This window comes from Dendrobium catenatum, unplaced genomic scaffold (assembly GCF_001605985.2).
Source record: "Dendrobium catenatum unplaced genomic scaffold, ASM160598v2 fragScaff_scaffold_1200, whole genome shotgun sequence".
NCBI lineage: Eukaryota > Viridiplantae > Streptophyta > Magnoliopsida > Asparagales > Orchidaceae > Dendrobium > Dendrobium catenatum.
In genome coordinates, this window is record NW_021319662.1 from 88,091 (window position 1) to 108,450 (window position 20,360).

At 33.7% G+C, this 20,360-nt stretch overlaps 1 protein-coding gene across 3 annotated transcripts; it reads left to right on the forward strand.

The window, feature by feature from the left end:
• The first annotated feature begins 1,009 nt into the window (after positions 1-1,009).
• LOC110102886 (imidazoleglycerol-phosphate dehydratase 1, chloroplastic) lies at positions 1,010-18,780 on the forward strand. 3 transcript variants are annotated; one of them, XM_020831382.2, is made up of 8 exons: positions 1,010-1,306; positions 1,466-1,599; positions 6,678-6,782; positions 6,921-7,013; positions 8,726-8,800; positions 16,012-16,074; positions 16,433-16,542; positions 18,387-18,780. In XM_020831382.2, exons 1-8 carry the CDS (start codon positions 1,072-1,074, stop codon positions 18,412-18,414), a joined length of 843 nt encoding a protein of 280 aa, XP_020687041.1. In that variant the 5' UTR covers positions 1,010-1,071; the 3' UTR covers positions 18,415-18,780. The 3 variants fall into 3 exon arrangements, with proteins under 3 accessions (XP_020687041.1, XP_020687043.1, XP_028554847.1); XM_020831384.2 differs by lacking the exon at positions 18,387-18,780 and adding an exon at positions 12,780-12,829; XM_028699014.1 differs by lacking the exon at positions 16,012-16,074.
• The last annotated feature ends 1,580 nt before the right edge of the window (positions 18,781-20,360 follow it).

Sequence of the window (20,360 nt, forward strand, 5' to 3'; positions counted from 1 at the left end):
ACTTGAAATTCATAGGTCACTCAAATCTTATAGTGAAATTTTTATACCTTCTTCAAATTGTATAAGTTGCCTTGAAGTACATTGGTTAACTCTAGATCAAATCAAGTAAATGTTTAAATCCATCCTTAGAAGTCGTCGTTAGATGATATCTTTAATGAACTCAACATTTGTACCTTCTAATAGTTTAATGGAAATCCCAAAACTTTTATCTCTTAAGCATTATTTTTGCTCCTCTTTTATATCTTATATTCTCAAAATATTCTTATTAGTAAGATTCACATCACTTCTTTATATATATGTTTTATAATGATAGAATTTAAATAAATATGTTCATAAAATTGAGAATATGATGACAATTATTTGGACAAAAATATTCCTATTTTTTATAAATAAAGTTGCACCCAGATATACTTGTAATTTGGACCAAAATAATATTTAAAAAAAATAAGTAATAGATGTATATTTTTAATTTATTTTATTATAAAATATTAAATTAAAATTTTTATTTAAGAGATAGCATGTTATATGTAAAATGGAATATTATAAATAGGAGCATGATGTATAATTTAAATTAAGAATAGAAGTAGAGTATTAAAAAAAAAATAAAAGAAGTAAACTAACCAAATAGAATGGTGCATCCCATTGAAGAATGGCGCGTCCCATTGAATGCATCAAATTGTTTAGCACATTACTACAATAATTTAAGACTTTAATTCGGCTGATTGCAGAGAATACTCCAAATAATTTGGCGCATTCTAAATGCGTCAAATGATTTGGTAATCATTTGCGCCAAATGATTTGGCTAATTTACTTCTTTTTAATTTTTTTTTTTTCATATTTTACTCATATTATTAATTTAAATTAACATCATGCTATTTATATAAAAAAAAAACGTTAAAATGAGGTATAAAAAAGGTTTGCAGTGACTTTTTTTTTTTTTTTTTCTAATTGCACAGATTATTCGCTAGCATTTCTAAAATGAGGCATAAAAAAAGGTTTGCAGTGACTTTTTTTTTTTTTCCTAATTGCACAGATGATTCGCTAGCATTTCCAACTCTAACTTTCCTTCACATGGGTACTGGCTTCTTGCCTTCGGCTTCCTCTCGCTTTTCCCTTCTACTTGACAGAATCCCTCAAAATTCTAGGTTTAGGATTTCCGCCGCCCTACGCTTCGATTTTTCGAACACAAGTTTCCTCCTTTCTGAGTTTCGACGGAGCCGCCTCCATCTTTGCACCAGTCAAGCCGCTCACTTCTCTCGCCTGGACGATGGAGGAAACGGCGTTCTTCCTGCTATTTCCACAGCAAGTAAACCCCTTATAACTTCTAAAATTTGTAAATTTCTTTGTTTTTTGACCCTGTACTCGAATGCTCTGATTATTGTTTTCTGTTAGTTCTGGCTGTCTTTTGCTCTGTTTAGGATTATTTCCCTGTTCGTTACTTTGATTTAATTCTGTCTAAATTCAGTGCCACATGAAGGTCGGATTGGAGAAGTTAAGAGAGTCACAAAGGAAACAAATGTCCATGTAAAGCTGAACTTGGATGGCTCTGGAATTGCTGACTGCAGCACAGGGATACCATTCTTGGACCATATGCTTGATGTGAGTAATCGTTGACTGCTTTTTTCTGATATATTATGTTGATAGAATTCTTTTTGGTAAATAGCATTTCTGAGCAAAAGGGTTGGGGCACCACTGCCCTTCATTTCACTCAGTGAAACGCATGGTACAAACATATAGGCTTGCCTTCTCGGTTAAAGCTTTATTCTGATTAATCATTTTTTAGTATTAAAAACTGGTTTCTCTATGTGTTTCAAGTAATAAATAACGAGAAAACCTGATATACTAACATGTAAAGCAACGATCAGCATTAACCCAGAAGAAATATAAGTATCTACAAGTGAAACATTGTTGTGCTATTTCAGTTGGATCAGCTGTAAATGTAATTTTTTTATTTTTATACAACCATGACACTTGACCCCAATGACCCACCGCAACTGCCACTTCCTCTCTAACTTTGCCTATCCATCTTCCTAAGCACCTTTGCACCAAGCCTAGAACCGTTATTACTTAAGTGCCTCGACAATGATGTAGATTGTGATATAGGTTAGCTGCATAACAAGCTCACAAATCTTTTGACCACAAAGCCAATCACTATTTGCAGGTTCACCTTCCTACTGAATTTGTGGTATCGCTTCAAAACATCGATGTTGCTACTAGCGAATTCCTCAGAGGATTGGCAGTAGTGTATATATATGACATCCTTAATTTGTGAAGTAGAGTGGATCATGATTCGAGAGATGGAGGGCATAGTGAGGTTCTTGCTTTTTTGTAGCTGATCAATGTAATTGGGGCATTATTTCGTGATTGATTGACAAACATGAAGCCACATGTGGCATGTTGAGGAAACTTAAATGTGACCAATTTGTCCATATTTTTGTGGCAGATCAAGTACTTCAACATTATACTTTTTTTTTTTTTTGCTTCAAACATAACATCAAAAAGATAAACTAAACACAAAAAAGAATGTTCTACACTCATTTTACTAGTAACCTAATAACTCCTTAATGCATTTCCTTTTTACACGCCTTAGCATAATTTTGAAGCAAAATGCTTCGAGGCGCATGCCTAAAGCTTGTGTTTTAAGGGCATACACCTCGATTTGGCTGAGGCATATGCCTTATAATATGATTTTTTTATCAGAAAATTTAATAACAAAAAGTTTTCTTTTTTTTTTAATCTTTTTTAAACCCCAAAATTTATTTATCCATTTTATTTACTTTTTTCTTTCAAATTTTTTGATTGAATTGAAATCCTAATGTATCTTTATTTAAATTTTTTTAGTTCTCAACAGAGCCCTGCATTGGGTACCCATACCCACACCCACCCACGTACCCACCCATACCCAATGGGCATGGGTGGGTATGGGTACGCTCATAGCCTCGTGGGTGAGTATGGGTGGGTACTCAACATCAGAGGAGAACCAATTTATATTACTAATCATCATATACATGCATTATATTATAATAATCCTTACTACACAGTGCGCAACACTGAATCGCATCACGACCATGATAAATTTTGATATGTGGCTTGAAAGTTTGCACTCAGAGAAAATGGCAAAGAATCTCAATGCCATTATTCTATGGCAGACTGCATTCAATAAGCTTGGAAAGTGGGTGGGTGTGGGTGGGTATGACATCCGGAAAGTCATCATAGGTGGGTGTGGGTGGGCAAAGCCTGCCAGCGCAGAGTGTGGGTATCCAATGGGTACCTAACTAGGACCCCATGTAGGGCTCTGGTTCTCAACTTGTTATTGTAGGATTTTGTAGAGAATAATTAGAAGCACAGATAAAATCACCCATAGGAAAGGACCCGACGTGAAAAAATAATTGTTAAGCTGATATGGGAGGCGGTGGTAAGACGTATATTTACTTGAAATGCAATTATTATGAGAAAGTGGTGAATGGTGGTGTAATTAGTATGAAAGAGCACCTATTCGGAACCCATAAAAATGTGACACCAAGCGCTTAATCGCCTGTTATGGTGGAGGAGATCAAAGCATGTATGAATAAGTTAATAGTGTAAAAACATCCGGCACAACAATAGTTTGATGACAGAGTTGGTGGTGGCTCATACTATAGAAGCAAGCATAGTGGTCGGGACTCATCATCTTCATTGTAACTGATATCCTGTAGTAGTATAAGGGGTCCCATAGATCACTACATGATAGACACAGTAAGGATTGACAGGGAGATAGACCCTTTACATCTTAGATACATGAAGATTTTTTTATGAGAATGATATGTCTGTTAATTTTGCAACCTCCTCTGCTTAATATAAAATGATTCTAGTTTGAGCTTATGGGCGAGGATTAAAACCTTTGTTCATTGATGGTTTGAGGACATGATTTTGAAGGAGCTTGTTAACAGTGAGAAAGACATTTAGAAAATCAGGAGGAACTGGAGCTAGATAGGGGTAATTATCATGTCAGATGAATGATTATATTTAAATAATATAGGCTTGATAAATGTATTGATCAATAACTCTTATAGCACAATTTTTTTTAAGTCCATTGAAACATCTAATAAGGTAAAAGATGATGCGTTTCTTTTTGAGCTCCTTGATAGTGTTGATGATGAGATTGAGGAGCACTTAGTGGTTCAAGTGGTGGCATATAATGCTAGTGCTTATATGTTGCAGGTACAAAACTTATAGATAACAGGTATCACTTATATTGGATTCCTTGTGCTACATTGCATAGACCTGTTCCTTAAAAAGCTTGAGAAGTTGCGACAATATAAGAATGTACTGACTTAAAAGAAAAAAAAAATATTAGTAAATTTGGATTTTGACACTAGTGAGAAAATTTTCAAAGAAAAAATTATTGATGCTTACAGTAACAAGATTTACCACTATCTATTTGAATTTGTAAAGCATGTTGGAGGTAAGGTAGTCTTTTGAGGTTATATCACTTTGATAGGAAATACTTGATTCCAAGTATTTCCTAATCACTTTAGCCAAAGATTTCACAGCGAACTGCTGTCCACAGCAGGAAATCAGCCAAAACAGTGGGAAAACGCGAGAAAAACGATAGAAACACGAAGTAAGAAATTGTATTTTACTAGAAGATGAAAGGAAAATAGCAAAGATACAAGGATCCTCTATTCGAGAGGAGGATCGCACTCTCCCAATCTCTAGAATTCAATCTAGAGCCCTAGCCACCAAAGAAGAACGAGAAACTTTCACAAAATATCTCATAACCCTAATCCCCCCTTTTCTCCCCTACTTAATGCATTCAATTCAAATCTAAAACAAAAGGACCTAATTACCCTTGCTTCCCCTCCTTTTGGCTCCAAGAAACAATTCAAACTTCAAGTGGACCCCACCCCTCTCCCTTCTTCTTGTGTCCGCCGGCCCTCCTGGCATAGACGAACAAAGCCGGCCCAAGGGGCTGGGCCGGCTGGACCGGTCCTCCTTGGACCGGTCTAACACACTTCAACATAGTGGTTGAGTTATGCTTGGACAAGAAAGCCTAAGGGAAAAGAAGTTAGGAAGTTTATTTTAAATGATAGATTCTGGTAAAGTGTAGTTTATACGATTATAACAATTAGATCACTAGTGCAAGTTTTGAGGATGTTAGATGTTGAGAGCAAGCCTGTAATAAGTTTCATATATAATGCTATGTATGAAACAAAGGAGCTGATTACCATTAACATAGGAGCAGAGGACAACTATAGGAAAATTGAGAATATTATTGACAAAAAGTGAGAGTTATAGCTTCATCGTCACTTACATGTAGCATGCTTTTCTGAATTCTCAGTTTTAATATGCAAAAAATAATATAGATTATTTGGTTATCATGCAAAAAAAATCACTTATAACCTTTATTTTTTATTTTACATAAATTTTTTATTTTATTTTGAGGATTATGTCTCGCCTCATGAACAAAAAATGCATCAATACCCAATTGTGCAAATTTAAACCTTGGTTACTAGCTTGTTTATGCCTAGTGTAATTGAAGGTTGCAAATTTTATCCACAGGAATGCCAAAACCTTTTGCTACATAGAGCTACCAAGTTGATACACTATGATACATGTCTCCACATGCTTTTGTTTTATAATAACATATTTATCTTTATATTTGCATAAATGGGTGTCATGTTTCACTGTAGCAAATATTTGATCATCGATCTGTTAGACCGGTCCAATGGAGTCGAGCCGGTCCAAACAGGACCAACAGTTTGCAAAGAGCGCAGGATCTCCGCCTCCCGCGGAGATCGAGTGGCCCGACCGCCCCATTAGAGTATTTTAGGAAGCGTTTTTGAGGGTTTTGAGAGGGTAATTTGAATGTAGGGACTGTTTAGGGATTTCCTTTTGATTTGTATGCATTAAATAGTTGATTTTCCTACGGTTTGATCATCTTGAATTTGCCTGAAATTTGAGATCTCTTAGATTTAGGTTTTCTTTGGGCTCTTGGCGTTGCCAGAGATTTGGGAGAGTTCGATCCTCCTCTCAAATTGAGGATCAATTGTATCTTGCTATTTTATTCATCGTCTAGTGGAATAAAAGTTGTACTTTGAGTTTTCCTTCAGTTTTCCTCTAAATTTCTGCTGTTTGACTGCTGTACACAGCAGTTTGCTGTGTTTTTCCTGCTGTGGACAGCCATTTGGCTGCTGTTTGTTCACCGATTTGGGTTAGGTTTGCTTGCAAACTCAAGTATTACCTTAGGGTTACTTGCGAACTCAAGTATTTCCTATCACGATCTTCTTAGAGCAATGCTGAATTCTTATGTTTCACCATCCTTTAGTTTATAAGCGTCACAATTTTGTCTAGGTAATTGATTGGGATTTTCAATCTTTTTATGTGCTAGACGAAAGATGGTAAATTGGCCCTATTTCATGAATCCTTTTCTTATTAATTATGTTGTCAATTCCACAAAAAAATTGCCAAAATTTTCTTTGTAGTTTCATTAAATTTAACATTTAAAAATGCCAATAAAATATTCTTATTTAATTTTTTTTAATTTGTTTTTTCCGCTCCTATAAAATATGCTAACATTCATTCACATTTATTTTCTCTTTAAGCATTCACTTATACAAAATATTTTCAAAGCCTTCGTAACAATATTAGACAATAATTAGAAGTGATTAATGTAAAATTTTCTGTGAATATTTCAGCAATTAGCTTCACATGGAGTGTTAGATATCTTCGTGAGGGCTTCTGGTGACATCCATATTGATGACCATCACACGAATGAAGACATTGCTCTTGCACTTGGAACGGTGGATAAGACTTGTTTATCTTCCCTAATTTCTTTCCTTGACTATGTTCAGTTTACATTAATTATTAATAGTTAATTTTTTATCAAGCTTGTATGGATTATTCTTTCTTCTATGGTTAATTGTTTTTTGCACTTACAGGCCCTTCTTCAGGCACTTGGTGATAGAAAGGGTATCAATCGATTTGGACATTTTGCAGCCCCTCTTGATGAAGCTGCTGTGGAGGTCATATTGGTACGGTTATGAAATTTTAGTGTAACATATATTAGTCTTTTTTGTATGTGGTTTGGCCTTCAAAATGTCACATTCACTTTGAAAAACAAAGCCATTTAACTTCTTACAGTTATGCAAAATTTATTTCTATTGCAAAGCCCAAAATATACTTCTTAACCTAAACACGAAGCTATGGGTCGTTTGGGGTCATCTTTATTTTTAATTTTTAACTTAATTTTATTTTGTCTATATTTTGATTTAAAATATAATATATTTGATATCTTAAGAATATGTTTTTTTTTAATATTAAATAAATTGATTTATGGGATCACCTGTAGCGGCTCAGTGATAATTGGTGATATCAACGGTTGATTTATGCGATCACCTGTAGCGGCTTGGTCATAGTCGATGATGTCAACGGTGATCGTGGCAATTATAGTTGTCTTTAAAGCATTCAAAACACCTAAATTTTATTTTTAGTGTTTTATAAAATAAGTTTATTTATTTTCAAATACAAAATATAAAACTACAAAAAAAAACCCCTAAACAAATATATTTTTAAATTAAAAGCAAAAATAAAAACAAAAAACAAAAATGATCTTAACAAGCCCTAAATGAGGGGTCTTGCACCCCATTTATCCCATGATTTTTCATTGACTTAATGCAAACTACAATATGTTTGTATTTTTTCTATTTTCATTTGACTTTATGCAAACTACAATTTTTTGTTACTATTTTCGATGCCTTTCTTAAAGCAGACCCCAAATAGTTTATATTATAGACTAATGATAATGATGACTGTGGTTCAATTATGCTCCAACTTAGCCCAACTAAGCATTTCAGATTCTCTATATACTAGTTGCATTCTTTCTGGAGATTGGTGCATGCCTTCCTTTGAAACTTTCCAAAATCAAAGTGCCAAGTCGAACTCCCCTTGATAGATTTTTTTTTTTCATTTGCCTTTCTTCCCTGGCTTAGATGGTTTGGTCACATAAAACGACGGCCTTTCGATGACCCGGTTAGGAGAGTAGAGGTATTAGATTTGACTTATGTTAAGAAAGGTAGGGGTAGACCTAAAAAGACTTGGTTAGAAAATATTAGGAATGACCTTTCTTTATTAGGTTTAAATGAGAGTTTGACTTTTAATAGAACACAATGGAGAAAAAGGATTCATGTAGCCGACCCCACGTAGTGGGATAAAGGCTTGATGTTGTTGTTGTTGTTGTTGTTGCCTTTCTTCCCTGGCTCCTTTCGTCTCCCTCTTCATCCATAAATCTTAAATTTCTCTAAATTCTGATGGCCTGTTTGCATCGTTGAGGAGCTTTGTGTTATCGCAATCAGTTCGTTTATATGGCATGTTTGTAACTTTTTTACAATACTCGGATGCCATGCTTCAGTGGTATATTATGGAGAGGTGATGAACCCTTCTCAGAGTAAAAGCTGATTTCCTCATTACTTTTTGTTAGCTGTGATGTTTTGTTTTGTAATCCTCTGTGAACTTATCACTCGTTGCTAGTCACTTTTCTGACAATGGTGTTTTTGTATTGATAACGGTAACAAAAGACTAGAAATGTATTATTGAAACGCCTTGAATAAATGAATAATTTTCATCAAGTATTGGACCCTATTCTTATTAGCATTTATTCATATTTCATTACTTTGCTAATTCTTCATGCCATATTTTACTTGAAATTTGAAATATTTTGGTATAAAAAATCTTGTTATTACTTCAGGATTTATCAGGTCGCCCACATTTGAGTTGTGATTTGCAAATCCCGACAGAGCGAGTTGGGACATATGATACACAGGTTGTAGAGCACCATCGCTGCTATTTAAATTCTTTATTATTACTTTCCTTTGAAATACAAACTAAGCGATTTTTTGTTTAATTTGGCATTTGCATTACCTTTATGTTATAACAGGTGAACACATGAACAGTCATGTAATTATTTTGAGGATTTTTACTAAGATACCGCTTAAACCTGGCATATTTACTTGTACTATAAACAATTTTTCAGTAATACTATTATATCATTAAAATTTTCTCATCTTATTTGATTGACCAATCATAACCTTTTTTCCACCCATCTTCTAACCATGTCTTATGAATAATCCTTATTAGCTCAATTTCCACATCACACCCTATATTGCCACCATTACCACCTCAAGCCTCTTGCTACTATTTTTTACCTACCAACCTTCTCACCGCTACAACTTTTTGTTGTAGTTGGCCATGTGCGCTCATGTCCATTTCTAACCACAATCAAACTTCAAGAAATTTCAGAGTCTCAGCCATTGTGACATATTTGGACGGGTTAGAATACCAAGGTGATATGCCTTTAATATTTAATATTTGCATGTGGTAGAGTTCATTAAGGCTTTGTTTGTTACAACTATTGCTACTTGAAAAAGTTTGATGGAAAGTTGATGCTGGAAAAACTATGGTGAAATTTTGTTGCTGTAATTTGTTGATTTCAATTTTCAAGATTTATGGTTGAGTTGCTGTTTCTGATTCAGAAGCTGGTTTTGCCTATTTGATTGCAGCATTTTATATGTGCTGTAGAAAAAACTAAGAAGACCACAATGAACTTACAAATCAAGAAAATTACAATTTTATTTAAAAAATAAATAATATTTTTTAATAGATGATTTAAAATTAAACTATTTCATTCTCTTATTATTAAAAAACATTCATTTATATCATAAAGATTTTGGAAAAACAAAAATGAAATAAAAAACAAGGTAAATCATCTTATAGAACTTGTTGCAAATCACCATGCCATGAATTTTCATTCTTTGCTTTGGATATCCTGTCTTGGAGCAAGCTTTCAAACCGAGCACCAAACTGTAGAATCTGGAGCCTAAATGTATGTTCTTTGTCCCACATAAGACATTAATGTAAGTGCTTCTCTGTGATTGCAGAGTACAAAACCACAAATAACAGGCATTCAAAGCCATAGAATTGAGATCAAAACCCCCTAAAGGTATTATTTTAGAGGCATTTTCCCACCTTCCCTAGGTTGTACATCCCACAACCACGGACTTTGAATTGACTAAATCTACCTTCGATTCAATGGTCCACAAATCACAATTAGCTCACATAGCCAATAAAGCATTGTAATTTGTAAATAAATAAATTGCACTCCAAACTGCTAGGATTTATATGGTGGTGACTTTCTTGCCACAACCCAAGCTTTCTAAAGGGAGGAATTACTAGAATCATATTGTCTGATGCCCCTCTCTAGCATCATTGTGTAGGTAAAAATTGCATCTTGATAGTATCTTTTTCCAGAGGTATAAGGACATCATTATATTCCAAGGGAAGGTGAGGGTTGCAATCGAGTCTTTGATGATATGTCGGCATAATCAAGGCCACACATAATGTAGAATGCTGGTAGGAGACGATGTATGGGTTTGCAAGGAGGATGTTGATGAAGTGGGCATAGGTACGAAATGTATGCCATCGATTAGGTGTTCCAAAACTTTATTTAGATGATATCATTATCATCATAGAATTAGATGTAAAGGGCAGTGAGGTGAGCGATTGGGGTCATCAACAACATTTTTGAAGAATATTTTTTTCTTGAAGGTGATGGTTTATAGGTTTTACCCTAAAAATCCAATCGGTAGGCTTATCTCAAATTTCTATGGTGGAACATAAGATACAATCTACATTTATAAATGGCTGTCTAATCCTTATTTTTTTTAATTTCATGCCATAGAAATCAAACAAAGATTAAACATAAAAATTGCCTTTTTAAATGAAGTGCTTCATTGTAGTCACATGGATGTGTGGTAGTCAACTTGAGAAGCAATTGGTGGAGGTGTTGATGTCGAAAACATATACAACTTGATTAGCAATGCTACTTGAGCCCTCTCATTCACAACTATATATCATTATCACCATCGATTGGGACATCATCCTCCCGATAGACTTTGAGATTATATTTATCTCCTCTCGCTCTCCAGTTTTGAGAGCTATGCTCACAAATAAGGTAAGCACCTTTGTGTCTTTTCCTTATTCCATTAGTCATCTAGATTTTTCTTGTGATATTTTCCAATAAAACATTTGAGGCCTTGGCCTAGTTCCGACTTTGGATTTCGAAATTTTGGCATATTGATCAATGATTATTCTAGATTTAGTTGGATCTACTTAAGTATTGCTAAAAAATTCTACATGTATTTCTATCCTTTTATCAAGAAATAAAAATCTAATTCTTTATATTAATTAAAACTTTAAGTTCTGGCAATGCCCTAGAATTTAAAAAAATCTCAATTTTAATCTTTATGTTCTAATGATGATACTATTAATCAAACATATTGCTCGTATATATCTTAATGGAATGGTGCAGATAAATGAAAAAATTGTCATTTGCTAGATATTGCTCAAACTTTATGTTTATTATAATGTTCTTAGATAATTTTTGAGATGTAGTCTTGATTATATGGTATCTCATCCATCAGATTCCATTATCTTAATTAGATAGCTTTTCACCCTTCTTTTTGTTGAATTAATCATGAATGACCTTTGTTTTCTCTAACGCCACATATATTTGATTTATATTTTTTATTATGTTGAGAAAGTCTATCCTTGTGCCATTCAATGTATGTTCCTCAAATGTTCTTACATATGATCATCTTGTTCAACATTTATATACTTTGATCAATGTTACTTTTCACCCCACTTTTTTTCTCTCCTTTCTCAGAGTTATCTTCGCCTTTTGAAATGCCTCTTCCTATGTCTACCCCACTACATGTTTATATGTTTGATGATATTAAACTCCACCAATAACAGGGCCTACATGCAATCCCATATATATATATATATATATATATATATATATATATATATATGGAGTTTGAGCACTTGAATGCTCGCCACCTGCACGAGGGAATCGAGCCCTACCAGTGTAACACGACATCTCACAACACTATCATATTTGGCTGAGCATTCAGTTACTGATGAATTCTTTGATCAACACTTATCCTTCGTCTTAAGAAATGGTTAAATACATCATACTGGTCATCCTAATCACTCTTATATTACATTTAATCATCTACCTCTTTTTTCATATTTTTTTCTTGTTTCTATTCTTTGCATGTATTCTCAGGACATATCAGAAAGCTATAAAATCCACTCTAGAAAGAGGCGATAGATGATGAGATGGGTGCTCTATTCAATTGACATATATTAAATTTGATTACTCCCTTCTAGGATTAAACCAAATGCTTTTTGATGGCTCTTATTTTACTTGGACAATCTTTTGATTCAATGCTTAGTTGGTTGCTAAAAGATTCACTCAAACATATAAGATGGACTATTTTGATACATTCTCTCTATTTTTAAATTCTAATTTTGTCATAATTCTCCTATATGGTTGGATTTTGTTGCAAATAGATGTGAGTAATGCCTTTCTATATGATGATCTTAAGGAGGCCGTTTATATGGAACAACTTCCTAGGTATGTTACTTAGAAGGTGAAATGCATATTTTTACTCACGAAGATTATAGATGGCTTAAAACAATATCCACAAGCCTAATTTGACAAATTTTGCAAGGACCTTTTTGAAAATTGTCTTCGGAGAAAATGACATCTCCGAGGTAAAATATTACCTACAAAAATATTTTATCACTAAAGATTTGAGACAGCATAAATATTTTCTTGATGTTTAATTTGTTTACAATAAAATAGGATATTATTGTCTCAAAGAAAGTACGCTACTTATCATCTTAAAGAAATTGATCTAGTTAGTTGCAAACGGATTGATAACTCTATGAACATTTAGATCACATTTGATAATGAAGAGCTATTGGATGACTGGTCTCAGTATCGAAGGTTAGTTATATCATCTCATTAGTGGGCAAGTTAATTTATTTGACCATTACCTGTTATATCATCTCAGTCACTTCTGTAGTTGTTAGCTAGCACATGCAAAATTCAAAACAGTCGCATTATGAAGCTTCCGTTTGAATTGTCAGATAAATAAAAAAGTTTCCTTTTGAATATTGAAGCATTTTCTAATGTTGTCATTGCTAGATCTGTTGAAGTTAGGAGATCTACTTCAAGATATTATATTTTTATTGGAAGTAATTTGATCACTTGCCTGCCATTCTGTACCTTAATAAATATAGAAATGCATGTACAAATAAATATAGAAACTTGAGAACATATGGAGACATGCAAACAGGGAAAACAATAGAAACATATCTAATACTCATAGAAACATATCTAATACTCATTAAAGGAATAGATTCAAACTTCACAGTGGCGCATGTTAGTCATGTAACTTAACTGGCTACATAAAAAGAGATTGGCTTCTAGATAAGGTGGGCAAAGATGAAATTAGATGATAGAATCTATGAATGCTACAAGTAAAGATCTATGATGCATGAGATTGCAAAAAATTCTTCTTACCAATGATGAACTATAGAGTGCTGTGTTAGTTAAATTCAAGAATCCTTGGTCGATATTGAAGCTTTATATTTTAAGACATTTCTTGTTTGAAGATAAATTGTATTCTAATTAGGCAGCTAGATAAATTTAACTCTTTACTGTCATAAAAAAAAGGTATCTAGATGCAGAAGGTTGTATCTACCTATTGTATTGCTTTTTTAAGGTGACCAATGGTGTCGTGGTAATAGCACATAGAAGCAAGGTGGTTCTATGCTAATGATTTCAAATACCACGAGAGTGGGAACCATTGTGAAATTTATTGTTGGTGATTCTTGGTATGCAGTGATGGATAAATTTTTTGCTAAGTGGGAGCTTCCAAAGAATAGGAGGTTATTGCAAGGTAAACAATATTTTAGAATTATGGTGCAACAGGATGACAAAGTAAGTATTGTGATGAAGGACTGACATGCTTGAAGCTTTAGTTAACCCTCAAAATTGAGTGCAGTTGATGATTCTCTCAAAATTGGACATAAAGAGTTACTATCGCATTTATAAGATTATAAAGTTGACGGGGAGAATAATTTCTTCATTAAGTGCTTAATTCTCTCCTACTTTTTCTCCTTTGTTTGTAATCAAATCTAGAACCCTTAGATTTAATCATATTGTATATTCTTTCTACATTTACTTTGCCTCTAATATACTTGTTTCCCAATTTAAACTCATCCTAACACTTGTAATACTTTATAAAAGAAGTGTATCTCAAGGCTTAAAGAGACGACCTCCAAAAGCTCTCTTGAATACTGTTAGGAGGATTCAACTGGCTTCTTTGTTTATCAGGTGTTGATTATGAATCAAAGTTGTCAACCGTGAAGGCTTGGTTGCCAGTGAGGAGGTACAAAGAGGTTGACGACGTGAGGGGCCTATGGATGAGTTTGCTGTAGCAGCAATTAACTTTTTAAGTGAGATCGCATTACTTGGAGTGCTTGAGCTAGGCGAGTTAACAACAATAAACATGTGGTGTGCTGAGGAGAAAGTGGATGACTGGTGGCTGTTAGAGGTCAAGAACGACAAAGCTTGGTGATAAGGTTTTCATCTGTAGTCCTTTACCGACAAAAGCATTGTGACGACAAAAGGTTATTGATAGTGAGATACATTGAGAGCGGTGCCAATTTTCGAAAAGGAAGCCGTAGAAAGCACAACTCATTGCAAGCGGCAATCTCAACCAATCAGGTATGGGATTGTAGTCATCTGTGTTGCGGCGACGAATGAGGAAATTGTAGCCAGGTGTTGCACTTGGGTGGGCAGGAGGTGGTAAAGAGCTATGATTGTTATGTAGCAAATTTTCTTTATAGAGATGAATAAAAGCTTGGCTGTAAAGCTTTTGAAAATAAGAAGAGATGAATAGAATGAATAAATGGCGTTATTTATAGTATATATTATATATTTGGGTTAATTATATTTATTTCTTTTATAGATAGTTAATATTATATATACCTTTTCTGTATTTTCTGGAGTGATACTTGTCCCTCTTGCTATTAAATATCACATTCCCAATCCATTAGCTTGGAACTTTAGAAATGGGATGTTAATTTTCGAAAACTAATAGAATCTAGTGTAACATTAGCTACTTGCATGAGAGATAAGTATAATTAATCATATGTATTATATGTTTATTTCTCACTCTTTATTGGTGTGGAGAATTAGGTTGCTTGGAACGTGCTTTGAATTCTTTATTTGGGTTTAGCAAAGGAAAAGAGAGACAAGGGAAGGGTGAATTGTAAGAGAAGAGTGAGAAAGAAATATTATCTAGTGAGATGAAGCAAGAAATATTTAGTTATATCTGAGCTAGTGGAATTCTCTCCCTATGTGGTGTTGACGTAGGTGAACCTCATCAGATCATCTAATTCAATCATGTCCTATTTCTTCTAGTTTGTTTTCTTGTAGGCTTCATTCATTCCCCTAAATCTCATCATGTCATTTCTCTCGGGTTCAAATCCTTTCCCCACCATTTATCCCTTACAAATTTGTCATAGCACTGTTATTTGTGGAATGATTCAAATGAAGGGTCAGCATTGATAAGATATGCTGCTGAATTTATGTTCTTTGGCAGTTGGGTGTATTTTTACTGACAACTGATGTTGATGTGAGCTAAAAAGACTAAGACTTCGTTTGGGACGACTTTTTTATTGCTTCTTGAAGCAGTTTTTTAGTATAAAAATTAAAATTTTTGTACTAAAAAACTGTTTCAAGAAACAGTAAGAAAGTCATCACAAACAAAGCCTAAATGATTGATGCCAAAGTGACTTCGGTTGCATATGTAATTACCAATAAATCTCGACATTTTTATCACTTAAAAAACTGTCATTGTTAATCTCTAATGTAAAATGGGTTCTATATTAATGCCTTCTTGCTGTTGTTGTTTTAATGTCTATGTAATCGATGACATATTTCTCCCTGGAGAAGTTAGTTTGTATTGATATGTTTATTTGCGTTGGATTTATTATATAGTGTTGTGTTAAATTATTGATTTCTGTTTTTTTTTTTTTTTTGCATTGTTTTATTTCTTGTGAATTTGTAAACGTGAGCCTCTCTAATAAATATTCAATAATTTTTATACATTTTAGCTTGTGGAACATTTCTTTCAATCCCTGGTGAACACTTCTGGCATGACCCTTCATATCCAGCAGGTAACGGCAGTAATTCTTTCCTAAACTTGATTATGATCACCTAACAATCAAATACTTTTTTAACTTTCGTTTTACATTTCCTTATCATATAAACCCATCATTGAGAATACGGCTTTTATTTTGGATAAAGCATAGTTGGTCTTCTCTAACTGTTTGAGCTAAATAAAATTTGAGAGTCCTGGTAATCTTTCTTTCACTACTAAAATTTACATTTATTCATTATTTATTATAAATTCCTATGCTTTATAGTTAAATATTGACATTAATGAATTTCTTTTATTGTAGAATTTTTATGGTTTACTCTTGTTTCTTGATCTATTTCTTATTAAATATTTAGTGTTTGTTGGTATTTGAACAGCGTTCTGGGAAGAACTCACACCATATCATTGAGGCAACATTCAAGGCCTTTGCAAGAGCTCTTCGACAGGCAATAGAGCACGACATCCGTAGAAGTGGTACTGTGCCTAGGTTTGTTCTGAACCCTAATTCAGATCTTTTTTTTGGTATTTCTGCTTAGTTTCAACCTGCTGATCTTAAAGGTTTCAACTGTATTTTGCATTTTTTAACGAAAATTCTAATTATGTGATATTTGGTCTTTTTATTCTTTTTTTTAGTTCCTCTAAATTAATTTCTTCTTCTCATCTAATCGGTGAATCTTCTTTCTTTTTTAATACTCACCCAAACCACTTGATGATTTCATCTTCCATTATGTTAATTTCGATATGTGCTACTGCTACCATCTTTCATATATAATCATATATGAATCTATTCATTTTATTTGTCAAACATTGCAGTCTTGTTGTATGGAAGATATTTACACACCAAAATATGATTTGATCTTTCTATTCTTCCGATAATTGGTAGTAATAATTATCAATTTCACACTGAGTAAAATTATATATTATATATTTGACCTTTATTTAACTAATTTCGAGTCCTTTCTCCATTTTTTCGGTTTTTTTTTTCCCACATAGTCTCATACATTAGGACCTCGTTATCCATAAATTGCACCCAAGTTATCTCACATTGAATTCCTTTATAGGCATCTCATAATTGTCTAAAAAATACAAACTTAATCCTTGATGTAATGTTACAATTATTACTAACTCTTCATCTTTACATGGTTTCTTCTAATGCTATTCAATGGTCCATCATCTTTATTAACATCAACATTTCTTGAAGTATTTTTTTCCCTTAGTGGTTGTGATGGGGACATCAGATCGTCATGGAGAGTTTATCAGAGACGTGGCCGCCGATCTACGGCCACGATCGAGTCTTTATATTTTTGAGTCGTTGATGTATTTCATTTTCATGTAGTTTGTTATTTGCTTATGTGGCATTTATGAGTCGTTCAGGTTGTTTGGTTAGCTGAAAAAAGAATGTAGTGTAAAAGTAATGCAGTGTATTTGAAATAGTTTGAGCTTGTTTGGATTAGTGTAAAATAAATGCGGGGAATTATTTTTTTGATTGACTTGAAGTAAAATAAATATAGTGTAAAGTCCAAAGTATGGGTGGCCAGTGGTGGTGGTAGTCGATGCCATTGGTGGTCGGCATCGTCGGGGACAACCGATGGTGGGCGACCAGCAGCGGGAATGGTCGGGTGCGGTGGCGCCGACTGGCTGTTGGGATGGCCGGTGGTGGTGGCAGTCGGGGTTGGCCACCGATGGTGGTGGAAGCTGGCGGTGGTGGCGGTGGGCGAGCGACAACAGGCAATGAACTTCCACTATATTTGAAAATTGCCCAAATTGGAGGAATCCAAATACACCAAAAGTGAACTAAATGGTGAATTCCAAATATGCTAAAATTTTACACTTCATCTGATTTACTTCAAACCAAACACCAATATTCTCCAAATTCCTATATTTGCAATATTTTTACTTCAAATCAAACAACCTTGTAATGTCCACCAAATCATTTATTATGCACTCACGCATGTCTTCTCGAGATCGATAAAAATCATTTGATTTGATTTTTTTGCTTCATGCTTTTTCAAAATTATTTTTTTTTCAATGTATATACTATGTTATATCCTCTCCTATGATTTTATCTTATACCAAATAATTGCTACATTCATGTTCATTTCTAGAAAATTCATAAATATCGATGATTTATGAAAATGGGTGAGGGATTGAAATCGGGAACTCTGTTTGAAGTCCTCAAATAATTTTTTAAAAATACATATGTTTTTTTTTTCTTTTTTTCTTTTTTTTTTTTCTTATTTTCTAATTTGTGCCCATGAAGATCTGGTTTTACATTGATGCTATGCTTTGGATATACCCTTTACTCTTGTATTTTGTTTGCTTTTACTACAGCTCTAAAGGAATCCTATCTCGTTCATAAAGCCTGGAATCTAGCATTATAGAAGTTGCAGGTAAAAACCTCTTCAACAGATTAAGCTTAGTTTAAAGCTTGGCTCGAAAAGTTTGCTCAATACTTAAGATTTTGTCAAGCATCTTCGAAGCTTAGTTTATTGGGCAGCCTGATCGTCATCTTCCTCATCATCGGCTTTATCTTCAGCTACTTGGAATTACTTAATATCCATACAATCTAAAGTTATATATGATAAGTTCTTATCAATTTATATAGTAGAGAGTTGTTTGTTTAATAGATTTTACAAATAGGCACATCACCTTCTATGATGTATGTCCAGAAATAATTATTAGAAAAATGAACTATTTTAATACATTATAAATATTTTCTTGAAAATTATGGTGTTACTGATGACTGACCTTTCAATGATAATCTATACTATTTTCCATGCGGCTCCCAAAAATAATGTTTGGCTTCAACAACAATAATATTAAATTTTTAGAGGTCATTAATATGAGTCTTTTTTCTCCATTATATCCTATTAAGAGTTAAATTCTCATTTAAATTTGATGCACATTTCATAATCTTTTGTATTCTTGTCTCATTCATGCAATTTTCAAGATATAGATTATTCAACTTTTTTTTTTCGGTAGTTCTTTCTCAATAAAAATATGTTAGTTTTTCTAATGCTGTCTTCTTCAAGAACTTTTAGTAAGCAAAATAAGTAGTATTAATAGAAATGGAAAATAGGAAATAAGGCCACTACAGATATATGTTGGAAGTTTGAGTTCAGAGTCAGAATTCTCTGCATGAATGTCATCCTCATCTTTAATAAATGTGGTTGCAAAAGTTAATTGGCTCTAATCTTAATTCTGTTGAGGTCCAATATGACCACATAAAAAGAAAATGAGATAATAAGTTTAATCTTCTTTTTTTTTTGCACACCATTAGTTTGAATTGGCAGTGACATTAGATGTTTCTTGGATTTGTTAAGGAGATGCAGGAGATAATGGGATAAATGAGTCAAGTTGAGCTCAAGTTAGGATAATTCGAGCTTTGCTTTCCTACACAATGTTAGGCTCAATTAGAGTTCAAGCTTGAGCTGTGCTCTAAAGAAATGCTTGAGCTTGACTTGACTAGAATAATAGTGGGTTCAAGTTTGAGCTCAACTTTGCAAAAATTTCATTACAGGATGGGAGCTCGGTGGAGATAGAATTGCCAGGAGTTTATGGAAAAAGATAGCGATGGAGACTAGTGGTGTTAGAAGAGGTTACAATGAGAGCTTATTAGAGAAAGCAATAATGTGCAACAATTTTAGGAGAAGTCATAATGAGAGCTCACAAGAGAAGGCAACAATGGGATTCATGATGTTAAGGAAGTTGCAACATGAGCTCACTGAAGGAGGCAACGAGACCAGTGACTTTTGAAGAAGACGACTGTTTTCCTAAATTGAACTATTGCAATTTTTTTTTAATCAAGTTAACACGCATAACAATATGTCAAGCTAGGCCAAGCTTGAGCTCAAGCTCATACATTATATGACCTATAATCTGAGCCCGAGCCTGAGCTCGTTGTTTGGTAACTCAACTCATGAACTTGTCAACAAGTTGAGTTTAAGCCGACTTAACTCACATGCCCACCCCTAAATGGTGGACGAACAACTTTAAGAGTGAAGTTATCCTCAAGAGAAATATTGAGGGCAATAACAGCCAACCCATTGCCAACAATGACTATATGTTAATTGAATTAGGTCATATGTTGAAGTTGAAAATCTGTTTGAGGACAATGGATGAGAAAGTTTGGATCATCATGGGTATTGAGTTCATCATCTTTGTGACTAATTGACTAATTAGCAGTTAATAAGGATGAGGGTGAATTTGCCTAGTGTTGTTGAGTTGAACTTGGGGAATAGCAACTATTTGTAGTGAGGAAAAGTCCTCATAAATAGTATTATTTGGTTGATGATGAGAGCGCTC